Source organism: Narcine bancroftii, chromosome 7 (genome assembly GCF_036971445.1).
Source record: "Narcine bancroftii isolate sNarBan1 chromosome 7, sNarBan1.hap1, whole genome shotgun sequence".
Lineage (NCBI taxonomy): Eukaryota > Metazoa > Chordata > Chondrichthyes > Torpediniformes > Narcinidae > Narcine > Narcine bancroftii.
In genome coordinates, this window is record NC_091475.1 from 170754931 (window position 1) to 170776877 (window position 21947).

Here is a 21947-nt window from a genome sequence, read left to right on the forward strand (position 1 = left end):
ATAAGCCTGCGCCGGCCTCCTGAAGCTCACTCAGAGTTACTGCAGCTACAGCCAGCCTGGCTCTGTGGAAGTTTTTGTGGATTAAAGCCTGTTGTACAGTCTTTACCTTGTGTGTGTCTGATTCTGGCTAACAGCACACCATAGGGTGGAAGGTTTCAGATTTCTGGACAATTGGGCTCTCTTACAGGGAAGGTGAGACCTGCACTGGTAGGACAGTTTGCATCTGAACTGGAGGGAGACTAATACCTTTGCAGGGAGCTACAGTATGCTAGTCCTGGTCCAGGGAGGCGGAGGGAATTTAAATTTACAGACATGTCAGAAGGGCAATGTTATGGTAGTCTTGGGGAATCTTAATATGCAAATAGATTGCAAAACCCAGGTTGAGACAGGATCTTTAAGAGAAAGAATTTGTAGAAACCCGACAAAGTTTTTTAGAGTAGCTTGTTGATGAGCCCACTTGGGGAAAGGCTGTACTGGAATGTATGTTATTTAATGCATCAAAATGAAGGGATTATGGGGGGAAAGTGATCACAATATGATTGAGTTCAATTTGAGATTTAACAAGGAGAAACTAAAGTCAGATGTGTCGGTATTTCCGTGGAGTAAAGGGAATTACGCTGTCATGAGAGAGGAACTGGCCAGATAGGAAGGAATCACTAGTAGGAAAGTCAGCAGAGCGGCAATGGTTGGAGTTTCTGCAAAAATATGAAGGTTCAGGATAAATACATGCCAAAAAAGGAGAAATATTTGAATGGCTGACAAGGGAAGTCAAAGCCAGAATAGAAGCAAAAGAGTACAAGGAAGAAAAAATTAGTGGGAAGGTATAGGGCTAGGAGATTTTTTTAAACTTGCAGAAGGTAACATAAAGCTCATAAGGAGGGAAAAGATGAAGTCTGAAAGTTGGGAAGCAAATAATATCAAAGAGGATTCAAAAAGCTTCAAATATATAAAGAATAAAAGAAGTGAGGGTAGATAGAAGTGTGGAGAACTGCTGTACAATCATTAATGTGGCTCCACCCTATCCTGTGCTCCTCCCTCTTGACCCTGTATAAAAGCTCTAACACCAGAACCCCTCCCCAGAAAGCCTGGGTCACAGCACAGGGTGACCTTCATTTATTGTAAATAAAAGCCTATAGTTCTGTAACTCTAGTCTTTCAAGTTAATGGTAGCGCATCAATTGGTCCATTAGAAATAATAATGGGAGGCAAGGAAATGGCAGAGGAAATAAATGAGAATTTTGCATCAGTCTTCTCTGCGGAAGACACCAGCAATGTATTAGATGTCGAGGGTATCAGGGAAGGGAAGTGAGCGCAATTACTATTTCAAGGAAGAAGGTGCACAGAAAGCTGAATGGTCTAAGGGTGGATAAATGTCCCAGACCAGATGGATTTCAAACTCTGGTTCGGAAAGAAGTAATGGTAGAGATTGTGGAGATGTTGGTAATTATCTTTCAGGAGTTAATAGATTCTCATTTGGTTTTGAAGGACTGGAAAATAGCAAATGTCAGCCCACTATTCAAAAAAGGGAGGAAGGCAGCAGAAGATAAATTATAGACTGGTTAGTCTGACATCAGTGGGTGGGAAGATGTTGGAGTCAATTTTCATGGATGAGGTTACGAAGTACTTGAAGGCATATGTCAAGATAGGCAAATTGCATGTTTTCCTTAATAGAAAATCTTGCTTGACAAACCTATTTGAATCCTTTGAAGAAGTGACAAGCAGGCTGGATAAAAGAGAAGCAATCAATGGATATTGTGTATTTAGATTTTCAGAAAACTTTTGACAAGGTGCCATACATGAGGCTACTTAACAAGATAAGAACCCATGGTTTAATAGGAAGCTTATTTGCGTTGGTAGAGCATTGACTAATTGGCAAGAAGCAGAGATCAGAATACAGAGATCATATTCTGGTTAGTTGCCAGTTGCTAGTGGTGTTCCACAGGGGTCAGTGTTGGGGCCACTCCTTTTTCTGTTGTGTAAAAATGATTTGGATTTTGGAATGAATGGCTTTGTGGCCAAGTTTGCAGATGATACAAAGGTAGATAGAAGAGCAGGTAATGTTGAGAAAACGGAGGCTGCAGAAAGACTGAGACAGATTAGAAGGGACAAATGAAATACAATGTTGAAATGTGTATGGTCATGCACTTTGCTCGAAAAAATAAACGGGTGGACTATTTTTTAAATGAGAAAATTGAAAATACCCTGATCAAAGGGACAAAATTATGATGGGTATAGATGCAGTAAATGCAAATAAGATTTTTCCACGGAGTTTAAGTGAGATAAACACCAGAGGACAGGGGTTACAGGTGAAAGGAGAAAGGTTTTGGGAACATTTGGGGAAGCTTCTCACACAGAGTGGTGGGAGTGTGGAACAAGTTGCCAGCTGAAGTGGTGAATACAGGCTCATTTTTAACATTTAAGAAAAAATTGGACAGGTACGTGGATGGGTGAGATATGGACTGGGAGCAGGTCAGTGGGATGAGACAAAAATAATTTGGCACAGACTAGGAGGTTCGAAGTGTCTGTTTTTGTGATGTAGTGTATGGTTCTAAAATGTATAAAATTTCACCCTCCGTGCAGGCCGGGCCCAGAATTAATTACTAAGTATAAAATTCCAACCTTAACAGCGAAGTCTTAGCGCACCCCTGTACCAAGTGTAAAATCCGAACCTTAACAGTGAAGTCTCAGCACTCTCCCACAGGGTCTACCGTCCAGTCCAACTGCCGTCAGCTCAGTACAAGCTTTTAAATGCCTGTTAAAGGGGCTGATGTTGGTTTATTATAAAATATGCAAATAAAATTTTAACCTTTACTGGGTAATTTGCTTTTAAAATATTGTGACAGCTTCACTTCACTGGTCAGTGGTAAGTGCCAGACTTGAGGTAGTCTTATACAGCGAGTATAGCTCAGAACTATAGAAAACTACAGCACAGAAACAGGCCCCTACGGCCCTCCTAGTCTGTGCTGAACATTTATTTTTGCCTAAACCCAATGACCTGCATCCACTCCATAGCCCTCTACACCTCTCCCATCCATGTACCAGTTCAAATTTTTCTTAAATGTTAAAATTGAGCCCGCATTTACCACCTCATTTGGCAACTTGTTTCTTACTCCCACCACTCTGTGTGTGAAGAAGTTTCCCCTAAACCTTTCCCCTTTCACTCTTAACCAATGTCCTCTGGTTTGTATCTCACCTAACCTCAGTGGAAAAAGCCTATCTACATTTACTCTGTCTATCCCCCTCACAATTTTAACTACCTCTATCAAATCTCCCCTCATCCTACTACAATAAAGTCCTTAACTCTATAACTCAATTCCTCAAGTCCATTAAATCTTCCCTGCACTCTTTCTAATTGATATCGTTCTTTTAGTTAGGTGACCAAAATTGCACATAATACTCTGAATTTGGCCTCACCAATGACTTATACAACTTTGATATAATATCCCAACTCCTATACTCTATGAAGGTCAATATGCCAAAATCTCACTTTACAGCTCTATCCACCTGTGATACCACTTTCAGGGAATTATGTATCTGTATTCCCAGATCCCTCTGTTCTACCGCACTCCTCAGTGCCCTACCATTTACCGTGTATGTCCATTCTTGGTTTGTCCTTCTAAAATGCCACACCTCACACTTGTCTACATTAAATTCCATCTAACATTTTTCAGCCCATTTTTTCAGCTGTTCCAGATCCCCCTGCAAGCTTTGAAAACCTTCATTGTCTGCAACACCTCCAATTTTAGTGTCATCTGCAAACTTGCTGATCCTATTTACTTTATCATCTAGATCATTAATATAGATAACAAACCATCATGGTCCCAGCACCGATCCCTGAAGCACACCACTACTCTTTGGCTTCTCTCAATCCCTCAACACCACAACAATGGCTAAGGACATTTTTAATTTTTCTGCTGGAGCCCCTGCTATTTTTATGCTAGCCTCCCCCAATGTCCGAGGGAATATCTTGTCAGGCTCTGGGGATTTATACACCCTTATTTGCTTTAAGACAGCAAGTATCTCCTCTTTTTTAATCTGTATAAATTCCATGATCTCACTGCTTGGATTCCTTGCTTCCCTCAATCCTGTGCCTGTTCCCTGAGTGAAAACTGATTTTAAAAAAAACGTTTAATATCTCCCCCATATCTGTTAGCTCCATACAAAGCCAACCTCTCTGATCTTCAAGGGGACCAATTTTATCTTTTACTATCCTTTTAATATATCTGTAGAAATCCTTAGGACTTGCCTTCACATTTTCTGCCAAAGTAACCTAGTATCTTCATTTTTAGCCTTCCTGATTTCTTTCATGTTGCCTATACCTGCTATACACCTTCCAAAAAAGATCCCTAATATCTCTAAAACCATGTTCCCTGTACCTGCTAACCTTGCCTTTAATCCTGCCAGGAACACACAAACTCTGTACTTTCAAAATTTCACCTTTGAACGTTCTCCAATTATCTTGAATCGGAGCAGACGAATGTGTGAGGAGCCAAATGAGATGGGGGAGATATTGAATGAATTCTTCTTGTCGGTATTCACTAGAGAGAAGGATATGGAATTGTGTAGGATAAGTGAGGCAAAGGGTTAATTATGGAAAAAATGAGGATTAGGAAAGAGGGGGTGTTGGAATTTCTGAGGTATATAAAGATGGATCTCCCTAGGTCCCGATGGGATTTTCCCCAGGACCTTGAAGAAAATCAGGGAGGAAATATCAGAGGCTCTGACAGTGATTTTTCAACAGTCACTGGAGGAAGATGTGGTGCCGCGGGATTGGCGTGTTGCAAATGTGGTTCCTCTGTTTAAAAAGGGCCCCAGGTGTAGGCCCAGAAATTATAGGCCAGTAAGTTTGATGTCAATGGTTGGTAAACTAATGGAAAGTATTTTTAGGGATAATATGTATAGGTATCTAGAGGGGCAGGAACTGATCAAACCCAACAGGGGTTTGTGAGGGGAAGGTCATGTTTGACAAATCTTGTTGAATTTTTTGAGGAAGTGACTAGAAAGGTTAATGAAGGTCGAGCAGTAAATGTAGTCTATTTGGATTTCAGTAAAGCTTTTGATAAGGTTCCACATGGAAGGTTGATGAGGAAAGTTCAGGCACTAGGGATTAATGTTGAGATATTCAGATGGGTTCAAAGGTGGCCAGAAGATAAGCACCAGAGAGTCATGGTGGATAAATGTCTGTCAGGATGGAGGCCGGTGACAAGCGGTGTGCCTCAGAGATCGGTGTTGGGTCCCTTGTTGTTCTTCATTTAATGATTTGGATGATGGAGTGGTAAATTGGGTGAGAAAATATGCGGACGATACAAAAATAGGACGAGTTGTGGATAGTGAGGATGGTTTTTGGGGACTACAGAAGGATTTTGCCTGCTTAGAAGAGTGGACTGAAAGATGGCAGATGGAATTTAATTCAGATAAGTGTAAGTGTTTCATTCTGGGAAGAATAATCAAAACAGGACATATGCAGTGAAGGGGAGCGCATTGAGGAATGCAGAGGAACAGAGAGATCTAGGAATAACGGTTCATCGTTCTTTGAAAGTGGAATCTCATGTGGATAGAGTGGTAAAGAAGGCTTTTGGTATGCTGGCCTTTATAAATCTTAGCATAGAATATAGGAGCTGGGAGGTGATGTTGAGACTGTTCAAGGCCTTGGTGAGGAGGGATAGCTGGGTGGGTAAGGGGGAAGGGAGGGAGAACTGGAAAGACAGGTAAGGAGGAAGGGAAAGAAAAGTTGAGCAAGTTTAGCAGAAAACAGAGAAGTCAATGTCAAGTCCACCTGGCTGGAGAGTGCCCAGATGGAAAATAAGGTGTTGTTCCTCCCATCTATAGATAGTACACAAGGCCATGGACATACATGCGAGTCTGGGAGTGTGACTTAGAATTTAAATGGTTAGAGTGTGGATTGGCACGTGAAATTATGACATTGTGGCTATTAGTGAAACATGGTTGCAGGAGGGGCTCAATGTTCTGGGCTTCTATTGCTTTAGATGCTGGACCCATTTCAATTCACCACCAAATAAACTGTTTCACAGATGAATATTTAGCCTTGTCCCTTCACTTCATCCTGACCTACCTGGAGAACAATACTTCATATGCCAGGTTGCTGTTCATTGACTTCAGCTCAGTGTTCAATATGATCATTCCCCAGAGCCTGGTGGAGAAGGTGCCCTTACTGGGACTCAACACCTCTCTCTGCAACTGGATTCTGAACATCTGAAAATAAAGACCACGGTCTGTCCAGGTCAGTAGCAGAACATCAAACACCATCACGCTGAACACTGGCGCACCTCAGGGCTGTGTGCTCAACCTGTTCCTGTTCACGCTACTGACCCACGACTGCATCACCAGATCCAGCTCCAACCGTGTCATCCAGTTTGCAGATGACAACAGTAGTTGGCCTCATCAGCAACAAGGATGAGTCGCACTATAGAGAAGAGATGGAAAATCTCGTGAAATGGTGTGAGAGAAACAACCTGAGTCTCAACTTGGACATGACAAAGGAGATTATCATGAACTTCAGGAGGACCAGGAGTGACCAATACACTGTAGTGGAGAGTGAAGCAATAAGTTCCTGGAGTTCACTTAATTAGTGACCTATCGTGGACACTCAACATCTCACTTGTCAGGAAGGTGCAACAGCGACTGCATTTCCTGAGAAGACTAAACTGGGCAAGGCTACCGGCCACCATGATGTCAACCTTCTATAGGAGCTCTATCAAGAGAGTCCTGGCTGGCTGCATTACAGTGTGGTACAGTTGCTGCAGAGAAATGAAGCGGAGGTCAATCCACAGGACCATAAGAGTGGCAGAGAGGGTCTTTGAAATTTCCTTCCCACCCCGCCCCATTGATATTGAGGGCCCTTCCACCCTTCATACAGCATCTTTCAGCTGCTCCTGTCGGGGAAGAGTTACAGGAGTATCCGAGCCAGCTTCTTTCCATGGGCAGTGAGAATGCTGAACAAACAAAGGAAATGTTCACACTAACCATCCGAGGCTCTCATATTCACAAATCAATGTTTATTTATTTGAATACATGAATACTTGTCCTACAAATGTATTGTTTGTCTCTATGTGTGTTATGTGTCTGCATGTTGTGCACCGAGGATTGGAGAAAGCTAACTAATGCTCCACTTGCTGAGTCCCTTCAGTGGATTCTTTGTTGCTTAATGTTTCCGTTTGTTGCTATGATATTTTAATAACAAATAAGCACAAATTAAAAGTATGAAAATGGGAATGTAGGATCAAGAACATTTGGCTTTAAACTGGTCTCCACAACTCAGGACTGAAGCAATGCTGTGGAGAAGCTGCAGGGGGCAGCATTACTCTTTCACTGGATCAACATTGGCCCAAAATGCGTCATTATGATAGAGACGTCGATCATTAACATTGATGAAGTGTCTTTGCAATGGTTACCATGGATACTGGAAAGATTTGAAATGATAATGATCCCTTCAATTTTCAAATCAAATAAATAAGACTTTATTGTGAAGTACATATATTCAGAGAGCTTTCTTCGCGAATGGGGGTATAGCTCAGTGGTAGAGCATTTGACTGCAGATCAAGAGGTCCCCGGTTCAAATCCGGGTGCCCCCTCTTTTTTTTTCCACTTTTGCTCATGACAAACTATTACTATTTAACCCCTCCTGCAACCATGTTTCACTAATGGCCTTTTAAGCTATTGCATATAAAACAAGATTCACTTCTATTAAATCTGCCAGAAGATATTTGGTCTGATTTTAAAACAAAAAGGCCTCAAAGGCTATGGACCAAAAGCAGATAAACAGGACTAGCCCAGTACACCCATTTGGTCACATGGATGAGTTAGGCTGAAGGGACTCTATATGAACATGGTTTTATTTGTGCAAAATAAAAACAATATGTACAAAATAAATATTGCAGGTAAAAACCTCCAACTTATTTTGCACAGATATCTTTAATATATGGATTTGTCCTTCTAGCTGTGATTATTTTATCCTTGCAATAGAAATATTTAGGTCCTCATATGAAAGGTTAACGCTTCTAGACAGGAAAGAAAATGCCTCTACTGATATGACAGTTCTACAACCCGATGGAATTTGTGAGATTGGCATGAAACAGTGGGCTGAAGGGCCTGTTACTGTGCTGTATTCATTCGTAAGGATCTGGAATTTATTTTCAAAAATGGAGCCCATCTAATATTACCAATCTTTCATTCCTCTACTTGATTTATCATACAGAGATGACGGAGGGTCATGACTTTCCTTAATCAAAGGGAAGCTAATTAGGTTACCTGTTTGTTTGTGATATTTAATAAAGGGCCAAAGTAAATTGGAAAACGATAGATGGCCGCATCCACCAGCTCTCTAAAATGGGATGCTTAAGTTTGTACTTCATGAATAAAAATTGAACTGAGATCCTTCAGTTTGGCTTAACACATTGATCATTTTATAAATAAATATTTTTAAATTTTCCTTATACATACAGCACAGTAACAGGCCCTTCCAAGTCCATCCTGCCCAAATACCCAATTAACCTATAAAGCCTATATGTTTTGAAGGGTGTGAACAAACTGAAGTACCCAGAGGAGACCCATGCAGACACGGGGAGAATGTGTAAACTCCAGAGTCAGTAATAGCCTTGCACTAACTGAAAGGTAACTATTGCTGCTTAAGATATCTCACAATTTACTGAGGTAATTGTCCGATCTGTTATAGTTGGTAGTACATCTAACAGATAAAGTAATATCTCTATTGAACTCTCCTAGACTAACCATGTTGATATTATGGCCAAGGTGTACCAAAACCTTGACTTCCTCATAAGCTTGAAGAAATTTGGTATGTCCCCAACATCCTTTAAAAACTTCTGTCCATGAACCATCAAGAGTATCCTGTAAGGATATAACACTGCGTGGTAAGGGAATGCTCCACCAAGATCCAATAAACTGCAGAATTGTGGACACAGCTCAGACCATCTAAGAACCCTCTCTTCCTTACATTGACTTCATCTGCACCTCTCAATGCCTTGGAAATACACTAAAGCACTCATCCCACCCTGATCATACTCTCCTCTTCGATTGGGAAGAAAATTCAAGAATGTAAAATGATTCACTGCCAGTTTAAAGGACAGTTCCTTTCCTGCTGCTGTCAGGCTATTACACAGAAAAAATGGTGGCACTGCTGTACAGATAGACCCCTGCTTACAATGTCCCGACATAAAATATTTTAAAGTTAAAATAGTTCTGTCCTCTTATTTTTGGCAAATGTTGTGTTTTTTTTGGCAAAGCTTGCGTATTTCAGGAAATTTCTTGTTTTTTTTCACCTGATTTTAATTTGCAATAATTTCAACTTGTGATGCGAGTCCCGGAACCAAGCCCCATTGTAGGTTGGGGTCTACCTGTGATGGCAGTGCTGTGCTGGTGCAGACCCAGGAGAGTGGGGAGTGAAGTCACAGCACTTCTACACAGGATCCTACCACCCAGGACTAAAGCAGACATCTCCATACAGGCTTCAATGATGTTTCTTTTTAAATCCTGCAGCTGCAGGGTCTGTGCCCAAGATGGCAGTGCCTGTGCTGGACAGAAAACTACGAGGTGTTGCCAGACTCCGGGGTGGGGGGCACCACTCTGGTGTAGGGCACCAGAAACAAGAGGAACACCACTGGTTAAGAAGGAAAGCAAAGGCGATGACAACACAGGACAAGCAGATAAGCAAGAAATTCAAGGTTTTATTATGGAAAACTTCAACTTCCCTAATATTGATTGGCACTTTCTGACTGCAATAGGAATAGATGGGGCAGAATTAGTCATGTGTCTTCAAGAAGGATTCCTGACACAGTATGTAGACCAGCCAACTAGAGATGAGGCCATAATGAATCTAGTTCTGGGTAATGAACCTGGTCAGGTGGCGGACCTCTCGGTGGGGGAGCATTTTGGTGAGAGGGACCACAACCCCGAGCTTTTGCATAGCTATGGATCAGGATAAAAGCAGACAAAATGGGAAAGTATTTAATTGGGGTGTACTGACAATAACCACACCAGCAGTGCGAGTATAAGACAGCTTTAATAAACTAATATGTTGACTAAGAGGTCTTTCTCTCTGCAAGACGAACCCAGGCTAGACTGTAGCTCTGGACTGCTTTATATACAAGGTAACTGGGATGACCCCTGGTGACCTAGTGGTGTAATTACAAATCACCACATTCACCCCTCCTTAAAAAAATTGTTATTCCCCCTCTCCCCCCACCCCACCCACCGTCCTTCCCTTGTCCAAAATTTTTCATGGCTTCTGTTGCCTTCTGGAGCTCCTCGGTGGTGGGGAGTGTGGTCTGCCTTTCGGCCTTTCTTGGTGGAGGAGTGGGAAGTACTAGATGGCCGTGTGGGCTGGGGATCCTCTTGTATGCCATCAAGTCTAGGGTGGTGATATTTTGTGGAGCGGATGTACCCAGGGTCCTGATTTCCGGGGTGGGTGGTATAGTCCTCTGGGGTGACTCGATGGACGACTGTTCTAGTGACTGCTGCTGGGCTCCTTGTTGATCCGTAGACATCTGTGTTTCCTCTGCGTTGTTCACACAGCCGGTTGGCCCAAGATCCCTGGTGGCCACCGAGTCTACTCTTCCATTTGGGAATGTGACGAAGGCGTACTGAGGGTTCGTGTGCCTCAACTCCACTTGATCCACCAGCGGGTCCGCTTTGTGGGATCTGCAGTGCTTCCGGAGGAGAACAGGTCCCGGTGTCATCATACATTTAGGCAGCACTGAGCCCGTCGTGGCTTTCCTTGTGAAAGAAAAGATACAGTCATGTGGGGTCATGTTAGTGGCAGTACACAACAAAGAACGTATAGAGTGTTGGGCTTCTGGCAACACTTCTTGTCATCTAGTAACAGACAGGTCTTTTGCTTTTAAAGTCAAGTGGACTGTTTTCCAGATAGTGGCATTTTCCCTTTCGATTTGTCCATTCCCCCTGGGATTGTAACTTGTAGTGCAGCTGGTAGCAATCCCTCTCTCGTGCAGGTACTGCTGTACCTCTGTGCTCATGAATGCAGCAGCCCCTGTCTGTGTGTATGTAGTTCGGGTACCCAAATATGCTGAAGATTGGTTGGACGCATTTTATAACAGTGGCTGCTGATACATCAGAACACGGAATTGCGAAGGGGAAATGGGAATATTCATCTATTACGTTTAGGAAATAAGACATTTCTATTATTGGACGGGAGCGGGCCTTTAAAATTGAGGCTGAGGCGCTCAAAAGGTTTGGTAGCTTTTATCAGGGTGGCTTTGTCTGGCCGGTAAAATTGAGGTTTGCATTCCACACAGATGGGGCAGCTCTTATTCACTGACCTCACTTCCTCTACCGAAAATGGGAGGTTTTGGGTTTTAATGAAGTGAAACAGTCTAGTGACCCCCGGGTGGCCCAACTCATTGTGCAAGCTCTGCAACTGGGACGTGTGGTTAAGGATGGCACAAGTGCCTCTGGACAGCGCATCCGGGGGCTCGTTGAGTCTCCAAGGGCGGTATAGAATGTCGTAGTTAAATGTAGATAATTCTATCCCCCAGTGCAGGATTTTGTCATTCTTAATTCTCCCCCTGTTCTGGTTATCGAACATAAAAGCCACGATCCGTGACGAGGGTGAAGTGTTTGCACACCAGATAATGTTGCCAGTGCCTTACTGCTTCCTCAATGGCTAGGGCCTCCTTCTCTACTGCTGAGTGTCTTACCTCTGACCCCTGTGGGGTTCGTGAGAAAAAGGCTTAGGGTGGCTGCCAGAGCCACATCGGATGCATCTGTTTCTATATGAAACGGGATCGACTCATCTATGGACTGCATGGTAGCTTTAGCGATATGGTCCCTAATGTCCCTGAATGCTCTGGTGGCTGCTGGGCACAGTGGGAAAACTGAGGCTTTTATAAGTGGGCGGGCCCTGTCAGTGTAGTTGGGGACCCATTGGGTGTAGTAAGCAAAGAGTCCCAAACACCTTTTTAGTGCTTTCAGTGTGTGTGGCACTGGGAATTCTCGGAGAGGGTGCATACGGGCTGGGTCCCCGTTCTGCACTATGTAGCCCAGGATTGGCATCTTCCTGGTGCTAAAGATGCATTTGTTTGTTAGGTTCCTTTCCACGGCTGCCTGGAAGAAGCATTTTAAATTCATGTCATGATCCTCCTGAGTGTGACCACAGATTGTCACGTTGTCTAAGTAAGAGAACACTGCTTTAGTTGGAACTCATCTACTATTCGGTCCATTTCTCCTTAAAACAGGGACACTCCATTGGTGACACCGAAGGAGAGTCAGAAATTGATACAGCCTGCCGTGTGCCGTGTAAATGCGATTGCTGTTTCTCATGGGCTGTTGGTGGTGTGCTGCCTTCAGGTCTATGGTGGAGAACACCTTGTACTGCACAATGTTGTTGACCATGTCTGCTATGTGTGGCAGGGGGTAGGCATCTAGTTGTGTAAATTTGTTGATCCACTACCATGCACAGTTTTTCTCCTGATTTTACTACAACCACCTGGGCTCTCCAGGGGCTGGTGTTCTGCTCTCTGATGTCTTCCTGTAGTAGCCTGCGGACCTCTGTCCTAATGAAGGCTCTGTCCTTCGGGCTGTACCTCCTGCTCTTTGTGGCTATCGGTGTGCACTCTGGGGTCAGGTGTGTGAACAGTGGAGGGGGTTCTATGTTCAGGACAGACAGGCTGCAGTGTTGTTTCTTCGTAAGGCATAGTGGGGGGGTGAGGCCCGTTGTGCACGATTGTAATGCTCTTTAACTGGCACTGAAAATCTAACTGGGGTTTAGGGTCGGCGGCGCCTGTACTGGTGAACCCACGGGCAGGCAGGGCTCTTGGCCGTTTCTTACCTGCCCTATCGTACTTCTGTGGTCTTCCCCGCATTCCACCACAATTCTAGTACAGCGGTCCCTCGCGGTCTCTGTCCCCGGATGCACATGCGTGCTGGTCGTCCCCAGATTCCATTCCTCAGGAAGTGTCACCAGGTGGTTGGGAATGTGCGTTGGAGCAGAAGCAGCTTCCATCCTAGTAGCTATCATATTAGTTTATTAAATTGTACTGACAATAACCACACAAGCAGTGCGAGTATAAGACAGCTTTAATAAACTAACATGTACATTAAGACGTCTTATCTCTCTGCAAGGCGAACCTGGAAGGCTAGACGAGCTCTGGACTGCTTTATATTACAAGGTCACTAGAATGACCCCTGGTGACCTAGTGGTGTAATTACATATCACCACATGGGGAAGGGATAATTACGATGGGATGAGGCAGAAACTAGCAAGAGTAGATTGGAAATAGAGATTCAAGGGTGAAATATCTAATGTTCGGGAAGTTTAGGGACCACTTGTGCTGGGTTCAGGATAGGTTTGTCCCACTGGGACAGAGAAAAGGAAACCATGGTTGATGAAACAGGTGACGCAGCTAGTCAAAAGGAAGAAGGAAGCATACATTAGATATATGAAGCAGGAAACAGGAAGGGCTCATGACAAGTATATGGTAACCAGGCAGGAGCTCAAGAAAGAGAGCTTGAAGGGAGCATGAGAAGGCCTTGGCATGTCAGATTAAGGAGAACCCAAGGTCCTTCTGTATGTATGTGAGGAACAGAAGGATGATGAGAATGAAGGTGGGGCCGCTAAAGGATAAAGGAGGCAACATGTGCTTGGAAGTGGAGGAGGATGGGGTGGTCGTAGATGAATACTTCGGTTCAGTATTCACTACAGAAAAAGACCTTGACCAGTGTGAGGTTGAAATAGAACAAGCTTGTGTGCTGGCAATATTGAGAGTAAGGAAGAGGAGATTTACTACGATGTTGCCTGGATTGGAAAATGTCTTTTGAGGTAAGGTTAGTAGAGCTGGGACTTTTCTCTTTGGAGTGAAGAAGGATAAGAGGAGACTGAGATCTACAAAATTATGAGAGGTATAGATAGGGTAGACAGCCAATGCCTGCTTCCCAGGGCAGGAATAGCAAACACTAGAGGACATATGTACAAAGTGAAAAGAGGGAGGTTTAGGGGAGACATCATGCAAGTTTTTTTTTTATACACAGAGTTATGGGTGCCTAGAATGCCATGCCAGGGATGGTGGTGGAGGCTAAAACATTAGGAACATTTAAGAGACACTTGGACAGACACATGGATGGAAACAGAATAGATGGTTATAAGATAGGGATTGTTCAGTACAGGGGTGGGCAACCTTTTTTTTTAAAACTCACATTCCAACTTAATTATTCCCTATGGCATATGTGCTCTGTGATTGGTAAGTGATTGCTTAAGGTGGTATGAGAGTTGAAAGAAAATTGTACCGAAATGATTCTTGTGCACGGTTTCACAACTCCAACAAGGAAATGGGCCAATGACAATTGTTTTCAAACAAAATACTTCAGTAACAATTGGGTCTAGAGCAGTGATTCCCAACCTTCACTTCCCAATCACAGAGCACTTATGGCATAGGGATTACTTAAGGTGGAATGTGAATTTTAAAAAAAGGTTGCCTACCCCTGGTTTAGTACATTTTTTTTAAAGGAATATATGGATTGACACAACATCGAGGGCTGAAGGGCCTGTACTGTGTCTGTAGTGTTCTATGACCATGGTGGCAGACCAGCAAGGGGCTCAGTGGGTGAAGGACCTACACGGGCTGCGGACTATTGGCAACTTGTGGTTGAAATACTCGTGCAGGCTGTGGGTTGCTGGTGTCCTGTGGTTTAAGGACCCATGTAGGTTGTGGGCTGCTGGAGACCGGCTCTTGGGGACCAGGTATCAGAACCGGGATTCAAGAGGGTGGTGAGGGCAAGAAGGGCTTCCAAAGGCCTCTGCTGCTGACAGCTTCCTGATCATGTTGATGGTATGAACTGGAGTCTGTGTGGAATTCAAGCCTCTGGGAGTACTGGAGGTGAATCCACGGACACTCGGTCTCTGAAGGTCTCTTTTATTGCTTAAGGCACTGGTCAATGTTCATGGTGACTCTTTGTTTGCCTTACAGCAGACAAAAGTTGAATATATCATGTGTATTTCATTTTTTATGTATTATTACATGAAATCAAATTAACCTTTATTTATTTTTTATTTAGACATACAGCATGGTAACAGGCCCTTTCAGTCCATGAGCCTGTGCTACCTATTACACCCAAATGACCTCCAATCCCCGGTACATTTTGAAGGGTGGGAGGAAACCGGAGCCCTTGAAGACATGAAGAGAACATACAAACTCCTTATAGACAGCACAGATTTGAACCCCTGCCCTATTTGCTGGCACTTTAAGTGTTGGGCTAGCCACTATGCCACCCATTAGAAAAGGTTGGAAACCTCATCTAATAAAATAACATGCTCTTAACTCTGTTTGAACTGATCTATCACTGTAACTCTACTGTTTCACTCTGCTGTAGTTATGTTTGGATAGCCTTGCTAGCTGTGGCAATAAATGTAGAACTGAACTGACATTTCATTAGGAACCCTCAAAACTGTTCTATTTCTTGATCTTTTGGTTAACATGTGATCTTTGGAAAAAGTTAAAACCACAAGCATCCCTTCTCTAGTCTAAGTACTCACCACCTATAAAATGTTGACCAATAAAATCTTGACAAGCTGGTACAGTTTAAAAGCAATGATAACATGAATATTATCTTAAATCATTTTACAGACATGTTCCCTTACAAAATTCAAAAGATGAATCAAAGAGTAATAGCTGAACAAGCATTGCAACAGATACAGATTTTGTATATACTAAATTAAGGAAGCTAATTTCTCAATTTTTTTTAAAGCAAGAACAAATCATACATGAGTACACATCGAAGGATCACTGGTAATTCTTTCATACCACAGCTGTATTTCATTTTTCAACCAAGATAATATCTGCTCTTTTAGGTGATTTTTAAAAATTCATAGATAAATTATGCTTATAACAGCTTTTTATTATTATTCAGTTACATCTTGGCTAACTGGTTTACTAAGCAATATTTTGGATAGTGCATTACAACTGGACTTGATTGCAGGGGTCACTGTCTGAAGAATAGGACCTTGTCTCTGTTGATAAATTCAAACACAGAATATTTGATTTATGAATATTTGTCTTGAAATATGTTTATTTGAAAACATCATCTGAAAATTACAATGATGGCTCTCATTTGTTTATCAAAAACTTGCAAAATGCAGATTGGTAACTATACTAATTGGATGGCATTTATATGTAGGTGACCTATTGTAGAATACATTTCTTTAATAAGCTGTTATCTGTTTCTTTCTAGTGTATTTCAAAAAGAAATATCCAGTACAATTGTGATAAATTTAAATCATTTTCATTCTTCTGTATTTTTATTGTGGCAAACTTGAATTTAAAATAAATTACATCTGTTCAAATCAATGCAGAAGGCCTACAGGAAAACATTTGGAGATTACAGGGCAGTGTTTGTTTTTAAATATCTATAAAGTGCTTCTTGTTTGCCTAATGATTTATTCACTGATTCTAACAGGTTAGTCATAATTGAATTGTTCCAGCAATTGTTCCATGTACAATAAATAATACTTAAGACATTTGAAAAAAGGAAGAGCCAGATTTTTTTTTGTCAATGCTCCATGCTGTAGCTTTAATGATACAGTGAAGGAGCAGCAGTTCTTTTTAAGTTCATTCATAGGATCTGAATATCATTGGTAAGACCATTATTTATTGTCTGCACCTTGAAAAAGTTGGAGAGCCTTTTTGTGATCTGGTGTAGATTGCAACAAAGGTACTGTTGAGAGCTGTCAAGTGTTGGTGTTCCCCCACACCTGCTGCCTTTGTTGTTCAAGGATATGGAAGTTGTGACTTAGGGACTTGATGCTGAAGAAGTCTTGGCAAGCTGCAAATGCTACTCGGTTGCAGATGTGATCCATGGAAGTAGAGGTAATTGATGTTTTAAGTGAGTGGTTAGTGATCAAAATGGCAACTATATCCTGAATGACTGAGCTTTTCAAATGCAATTGAACTCAACCTCGTCAAACTCTTTACTTTAACTCTATGGAAAGTCAAAATGAGTCATTCAACAGAGACTCCATGTTAGGCCCTCTTTCAGGTTTCTTTACTTCAATGAATAGTAAAGGTAAATTTAGGTCTTGGACGTGAAGCAAGGAAACACGTGCTTCAGCCCAACTCTTTAATTATGCCAAAGAGAGCTATCTAAGATAGTTCCATTACATCCATATCCTTCTATATTTTTTCTGTCCATGCACCTGGCCAAATATCTTTTAAATGTTGTGATTGTATCTGCCTGTACTACTTTATCTGGCAGCTTGTTCTACATATCCACCACTTTCTCTGCAGGAAAAAAAACTTACCTTTGAGTTCCATTTTGAATCTTTCTTCCTCAAAATCTACACTTTCTAGTCTAGTGCTAGACTACCCAAATCTGACAAAAAGATGGGGATTATCTATGCCCTCAAGATTTTAAACTGTCCTAGCCTCTCCTTAGAACTCAAGCCCTCCAGTCCATGATGGTATTCATGATAGGGAATGCAGAGATTCAACAGTGCCACAAATATTGAAGGAATGTCATTAGATATCTTGTAAAAGTTGACAATTGCCAATCTGTCATGTATATATGTTAATTACCACTTACAAGTCAAAGTCTGAATATTGTTCAAGTCTTATTACAAACCTTACTGCTTTATGATCTAAGGAGTTACAAATGGAACCAATAAGTATGCAATCAACTGGGATCCTGCTTTGTTTACATTTGTGGAGTGTAGATCATTGAATACACAGCTTGTGCCTGAGATTCTGATCTGAGAAAATCCCAGATTGAAAGGATAAAGTTTTAACAATCTCAATCATTTTCCCAAGGGCCAGGAATTATGATTTATGATTCTTTCCTTGATTCTCACTGAAATTCACTGGGGATCCTTAATATCACGCACAGTAAAATGCTACCTCTATGTCAATTCAGTTCGCTGCTGATGTTTGAACCAAAGCTGCAATATGGTCTTGATCCCGGCAGATCCCTAGGTTATTAGAGTTTGGGTGCTATTCAATAAAATTACTAGCAACACCTCCATCACCATATTGATGACTGCAGTTAAGATGTTGAGATAATTATTGACCAGAATGGATTTTTCTCCCTTTTATGAATCCCTAACAATGTTCTACTTTTGTCAGCTAGTTGTCCTGAACTGCTTGTTCTCACAAGTTATCAGGATTACAGCTTTTTTGGTGAAATATTTTGTCTAGTACATTCTAGCATTTCTCAATATCACCTGGAGCAAACGGAGTTCGCCGAAAATTGTTTTCAGTGATTGTGATGACTTTAGTAGGAGGCCAAGGTGAACACCTCTGAAAACATTTGTAAATAGCTAAGTAATATCTTTCAGATGTAGCTCTGTTTATATTGGAAAGGTATGATCTAAAATTGTATTGAGAGGGCCAAGATTAAGCATAATTTCTGTCATGCATGTACACAACTTAATGAGTAAATCACGCCCTTTTCTGTTTTCTTTTCTACAGACATTTATTTTGACTTGAAGTTAACAGTTGAAATATTATTATTTCAAGATACAGGAAATATCAAATTGAAGTAAAAAGAGGTACCTTAGTAAAATGTAGAAGAGTTGCTACTTGCAATTTGCATCCAGTCACTTAAGTATCTGAAAAAGAGTGCATTTTGGTTCATTGATGATTATTTATTAATTAGTGTTGTTATGAATTAACAACACTTTTTAATTATTTTTGTGACTAAAGGGACTTTGTCGGCACTAACGCAGGAATAGCAATGGAAAATTCACAACACAATGGTAAATTCAAAATAATAGTTATTTTTAATTAAACTAATAACATAAAATTTGTTACTTATCTCTAAATTAATTAACTCTAAATTTAACCCCACTATACGCAAATGTAAGTGTGTGTGTGAGAGAGAGAGATCAAAGCCCCCTCTGAAAAGTCAATCTTTAAAAGTTCAGCATCCTTTTAGTCTTGCTCGAAGGTCTTAAATTCTCAGTTCAGAAATAATTATAAAGCGCTTTTAAATATTATAGCTTCAGGCCTATTTACATTTTCTTCCACAATTAATTCACAAACCCAGACATGGTTTAAACGAAGTAGCTATTTTCTTCCACGATGAAGCCACAAACCAGACATGGGTTAAACAAAGTGGTCATACAAAAATAGACCCAGTAGAAATCTGTCCACTTTTCCACTGATTCTGCGTTCCCCTTTTCCCAGAAGTAACACACAACAGCACCAATTCTGAATACTTTAACTCAATCCTGTCTTTCACGAGGTTTCAACAAGGTAACAAGTATTTTGATTTCTGTTCTCTCCAAACTGAACTTGAAATGTCTAAAGTTTGTAATATATTTCTCCAAATCATGTGACTGTTACATCATCACCGAGGATGAATCATCATCATAATTCTTGGAAACCAGTTTTATTTCTACCAAAATTCTGTTCCTTTTTCAAAACCACTCCATATCCATAACCACCTCTACCCTCATCTCTGTTCAAGAGGATTAAGTGGCTTTGATTAAAAACAGATGGCTTTCTTCAGCAGATGTTGAAAAATCAGAGCACTTCAAATCCATTAGCTGTCTTTCCCAGACATGTCGACTCTGACAATGACCTCTCTTCTCTGAAAACAATGGTTCTCTATAAATGTGCTTTGACCTGTGTATGATCCTGTACCAACCCACAGCTAACTTACTAAGAATACAGATACAGTATTTTAACTCTATAATTTACTTTACTAAGACATTTTTATAAAATAAATATAGTTTAACATTAAATTAAAGGTTAACACAAATCCATTATAGTGTTATATGAAGTACAATTTATACTCCAGTAGATATAAAGTCACTAAGAATGAACGCTTATTTTAAGGAGCTTATTTTTACATTTATCTCACTTCAATGAACAAATTAGTCACATATTAATCTTTACAGTCACAGTAACTTTCAGCTTCTGTATAGGGCTAAACAGTAGTATTCTGATGCACAGGGTCAGAGAGCAGGATATTGAAGCAAGTCTGGGAACTGATAGGTGGATTTGGAAGCATGTGGGAAAAATATGGGAATTTCTGCAGCCTATGTCAGTGGGACCTAGGTATTCTCATTCATGAAACAGAAAATTAGCATGCCAATTCAGCAATGCAAAATCAAATTTTGCATTTTATTGTAAGAGATCAAGTGCAAACTTAGGAAAATTATGCCACATTTTTTCAAGGGCAATAGTGAGACCACATCTGGCATTCTGAAACACACTTTTGGTCCCCATTTTTAAGATGCAAAATAAATTTCAAAAAAAATTTGTTAGGTTGCTTCATGAACTGAAAGATTTGCCTTCAATTATATTCAATCTATGAGAAATTATTTCATTGCATTATATAATGTTCTGAGGGTCTTGATTGAGAGAATGTTTATTTTCTTATGGAAAAGGAAGAAATTCTTTTCTGATGATTCTTGAATTTTCAGAATTCTGTATTCCAGAGAACTGTGAAAAGAGAGTCATTAAATATATTCAAGTTTTAGTGAGTGATTTTTGGTTTAGAAAGGAGTTGAGAGTTATGTGGATGGATCAGGGAAATTAATTGAAATAAGATCAGATCTGCTGCAACCTTATTGGCTGGCAGAACAAATTTGAGATCTTCTGGTCCTCCTCTCCTTATTTCTATTCATTTTTTTATCTCTTTAGATAAAGACATTAAGAAACTGAAGCTCCAAGAAAGCCATTAAAAGCTGGGATAGGGTCAGCAAGATCCAAATGAATAAGATTTTTCAGCCTTTGAACAATTATTATCATGAAGCCAACGTATGAGACACCTGGAACTCTATGCCTGACAGTAATGTAGGAGTGCCTTCACCATGTGGACTGTATCGACACAAGGAGGTACATCAGTATATTTTTGAGAAATTTGAGATAATGCAAACAAATGTCATATCCAAAATTAGATTCTCCAGAATCCTCATTTATCCAGTTTTTTTTTTTTTTTTTTAAATTGGATAAATGAGGATATCAGAAACAAATCAGAAATCTTCATTTATCCAAAATTTTTTTGGAGCTGAACTGACCTCACAAGTTGGAAAAAAAATTCACCCGACATGAAATTAGAATGACGATTGATTGTCCTTGTTTCAGGTAACTCCCTCCCCTCTCTCATTCTATTTCTTCTTTACCTCTTCTATTTACTTTTCTCTCCAACTCTTCCTCTCAAACTGCGTCTGCTGTCTCCCAGCTGCAAACGGTCGGAAAAATCCCTTGTCCTGGTGTCAAGGAGAGTGGCCTACCGGGCAGGAGTGGGGACCTCAGGCTCCTGGGCAGGAGTTGAACTGGGCTCAGTGGTGTTTCCTCCCCTCCCCTTCCTCCTCGGCTCCAAACCCTCCCCTTGGCCTATTACCTCATATGCACATCAGACTTCCCAGTGTACGTGAGTGGCAGGCCTAGCAGGGGAGGATTCGGAGTCGGGATTTGGGTGTCAGGGTTGGGAGCTCCAGTGACTGGGAGACAGGAGCCAGCCTACTCACCAGTGAGTGTTTCATTAGCCCAGGAAGCCTCCCCAGGGATCAGCGGCAGCAGTGGGTACATGTTGGGGATTGTCTGCATTTGGAAGGTTTCTGTGATTGATGGCAGCCAGCATTTTTTTTTTTTGATGAGTATTAAACATTATTTTAATGCTTAAAAGGCCTTCCCTTGTTGTTTAAACATATATACAAGTTATTTGTTGTTGCTACTGCAGTTTTTAAAAAATGACCAGTTCTCCAAAAAAAAAATTATTTGGCACAGGCCTGATCCCAACCATTTTGGATAATCAAGAGTTGATAGTGATGTTCACATTCCAAAAATGAGGAAAAAAAATTGCAAAGACCATTCTGCTCAAAAATGATTACAGTGTCACTGTTTAAAAATAATGTTCACATTATTCACAGAAAGGTGTGATTTTTTTAATTGTGTTGAATTTCTACTGCAAGAAGGAAAGTGGAGGAAAGTCAAAAATCAACTCGTGGTCTAAAGTGTAAAG

The 21947-nt window shown here is 41.0% G+C and overlaps 1 protein-coding gene and 1 non-coding gene across 5 annotated transcripts in view; one reads left to right on the forward strand and one right to left on the reverse strand.

Annotated features, from left to right (window-relative positions):
• Nucleotides 1-7519: 7519 nt before the first annotated feature.
• On the forward strand, nt 7520-7591 carry trnac-gca (transfer RNA cysteine (anticodon GCA)). Its single transcript has one exon. It is a non-coding gene; the product is annotated as a tRNA-Cys (tRNA).
• A 7419-nt stretch (nt 7592-15010) lies between these two features.
• c7h11orf65 (chromosome 7 C11orf65 homolog) overlaps nt 15011-21947 on the reverse strand; it is a 63852-nt gene continuing 56915 nt past the window's right edge. For all 4 annotated transcript variants that reach the window (XM_069891298.1, XM_069891297.1, XM_069891300.1 and 1 more), the window contains 2 exons: nt 18527-18582; nt 15011-15993 (listed from right to left, as the gene is read on the reverse strand). In XM_069891298.1, coding sequence (XP_069747399.1) covers nt 18528-18582 — 55 coding nt within the window. In that variant the 3' untranslated portion in view covers nt 15011-15993; nt 18527. The remainder of the gene's footprint in view (nt 15994-18526; nt 18583-21947) is intronic.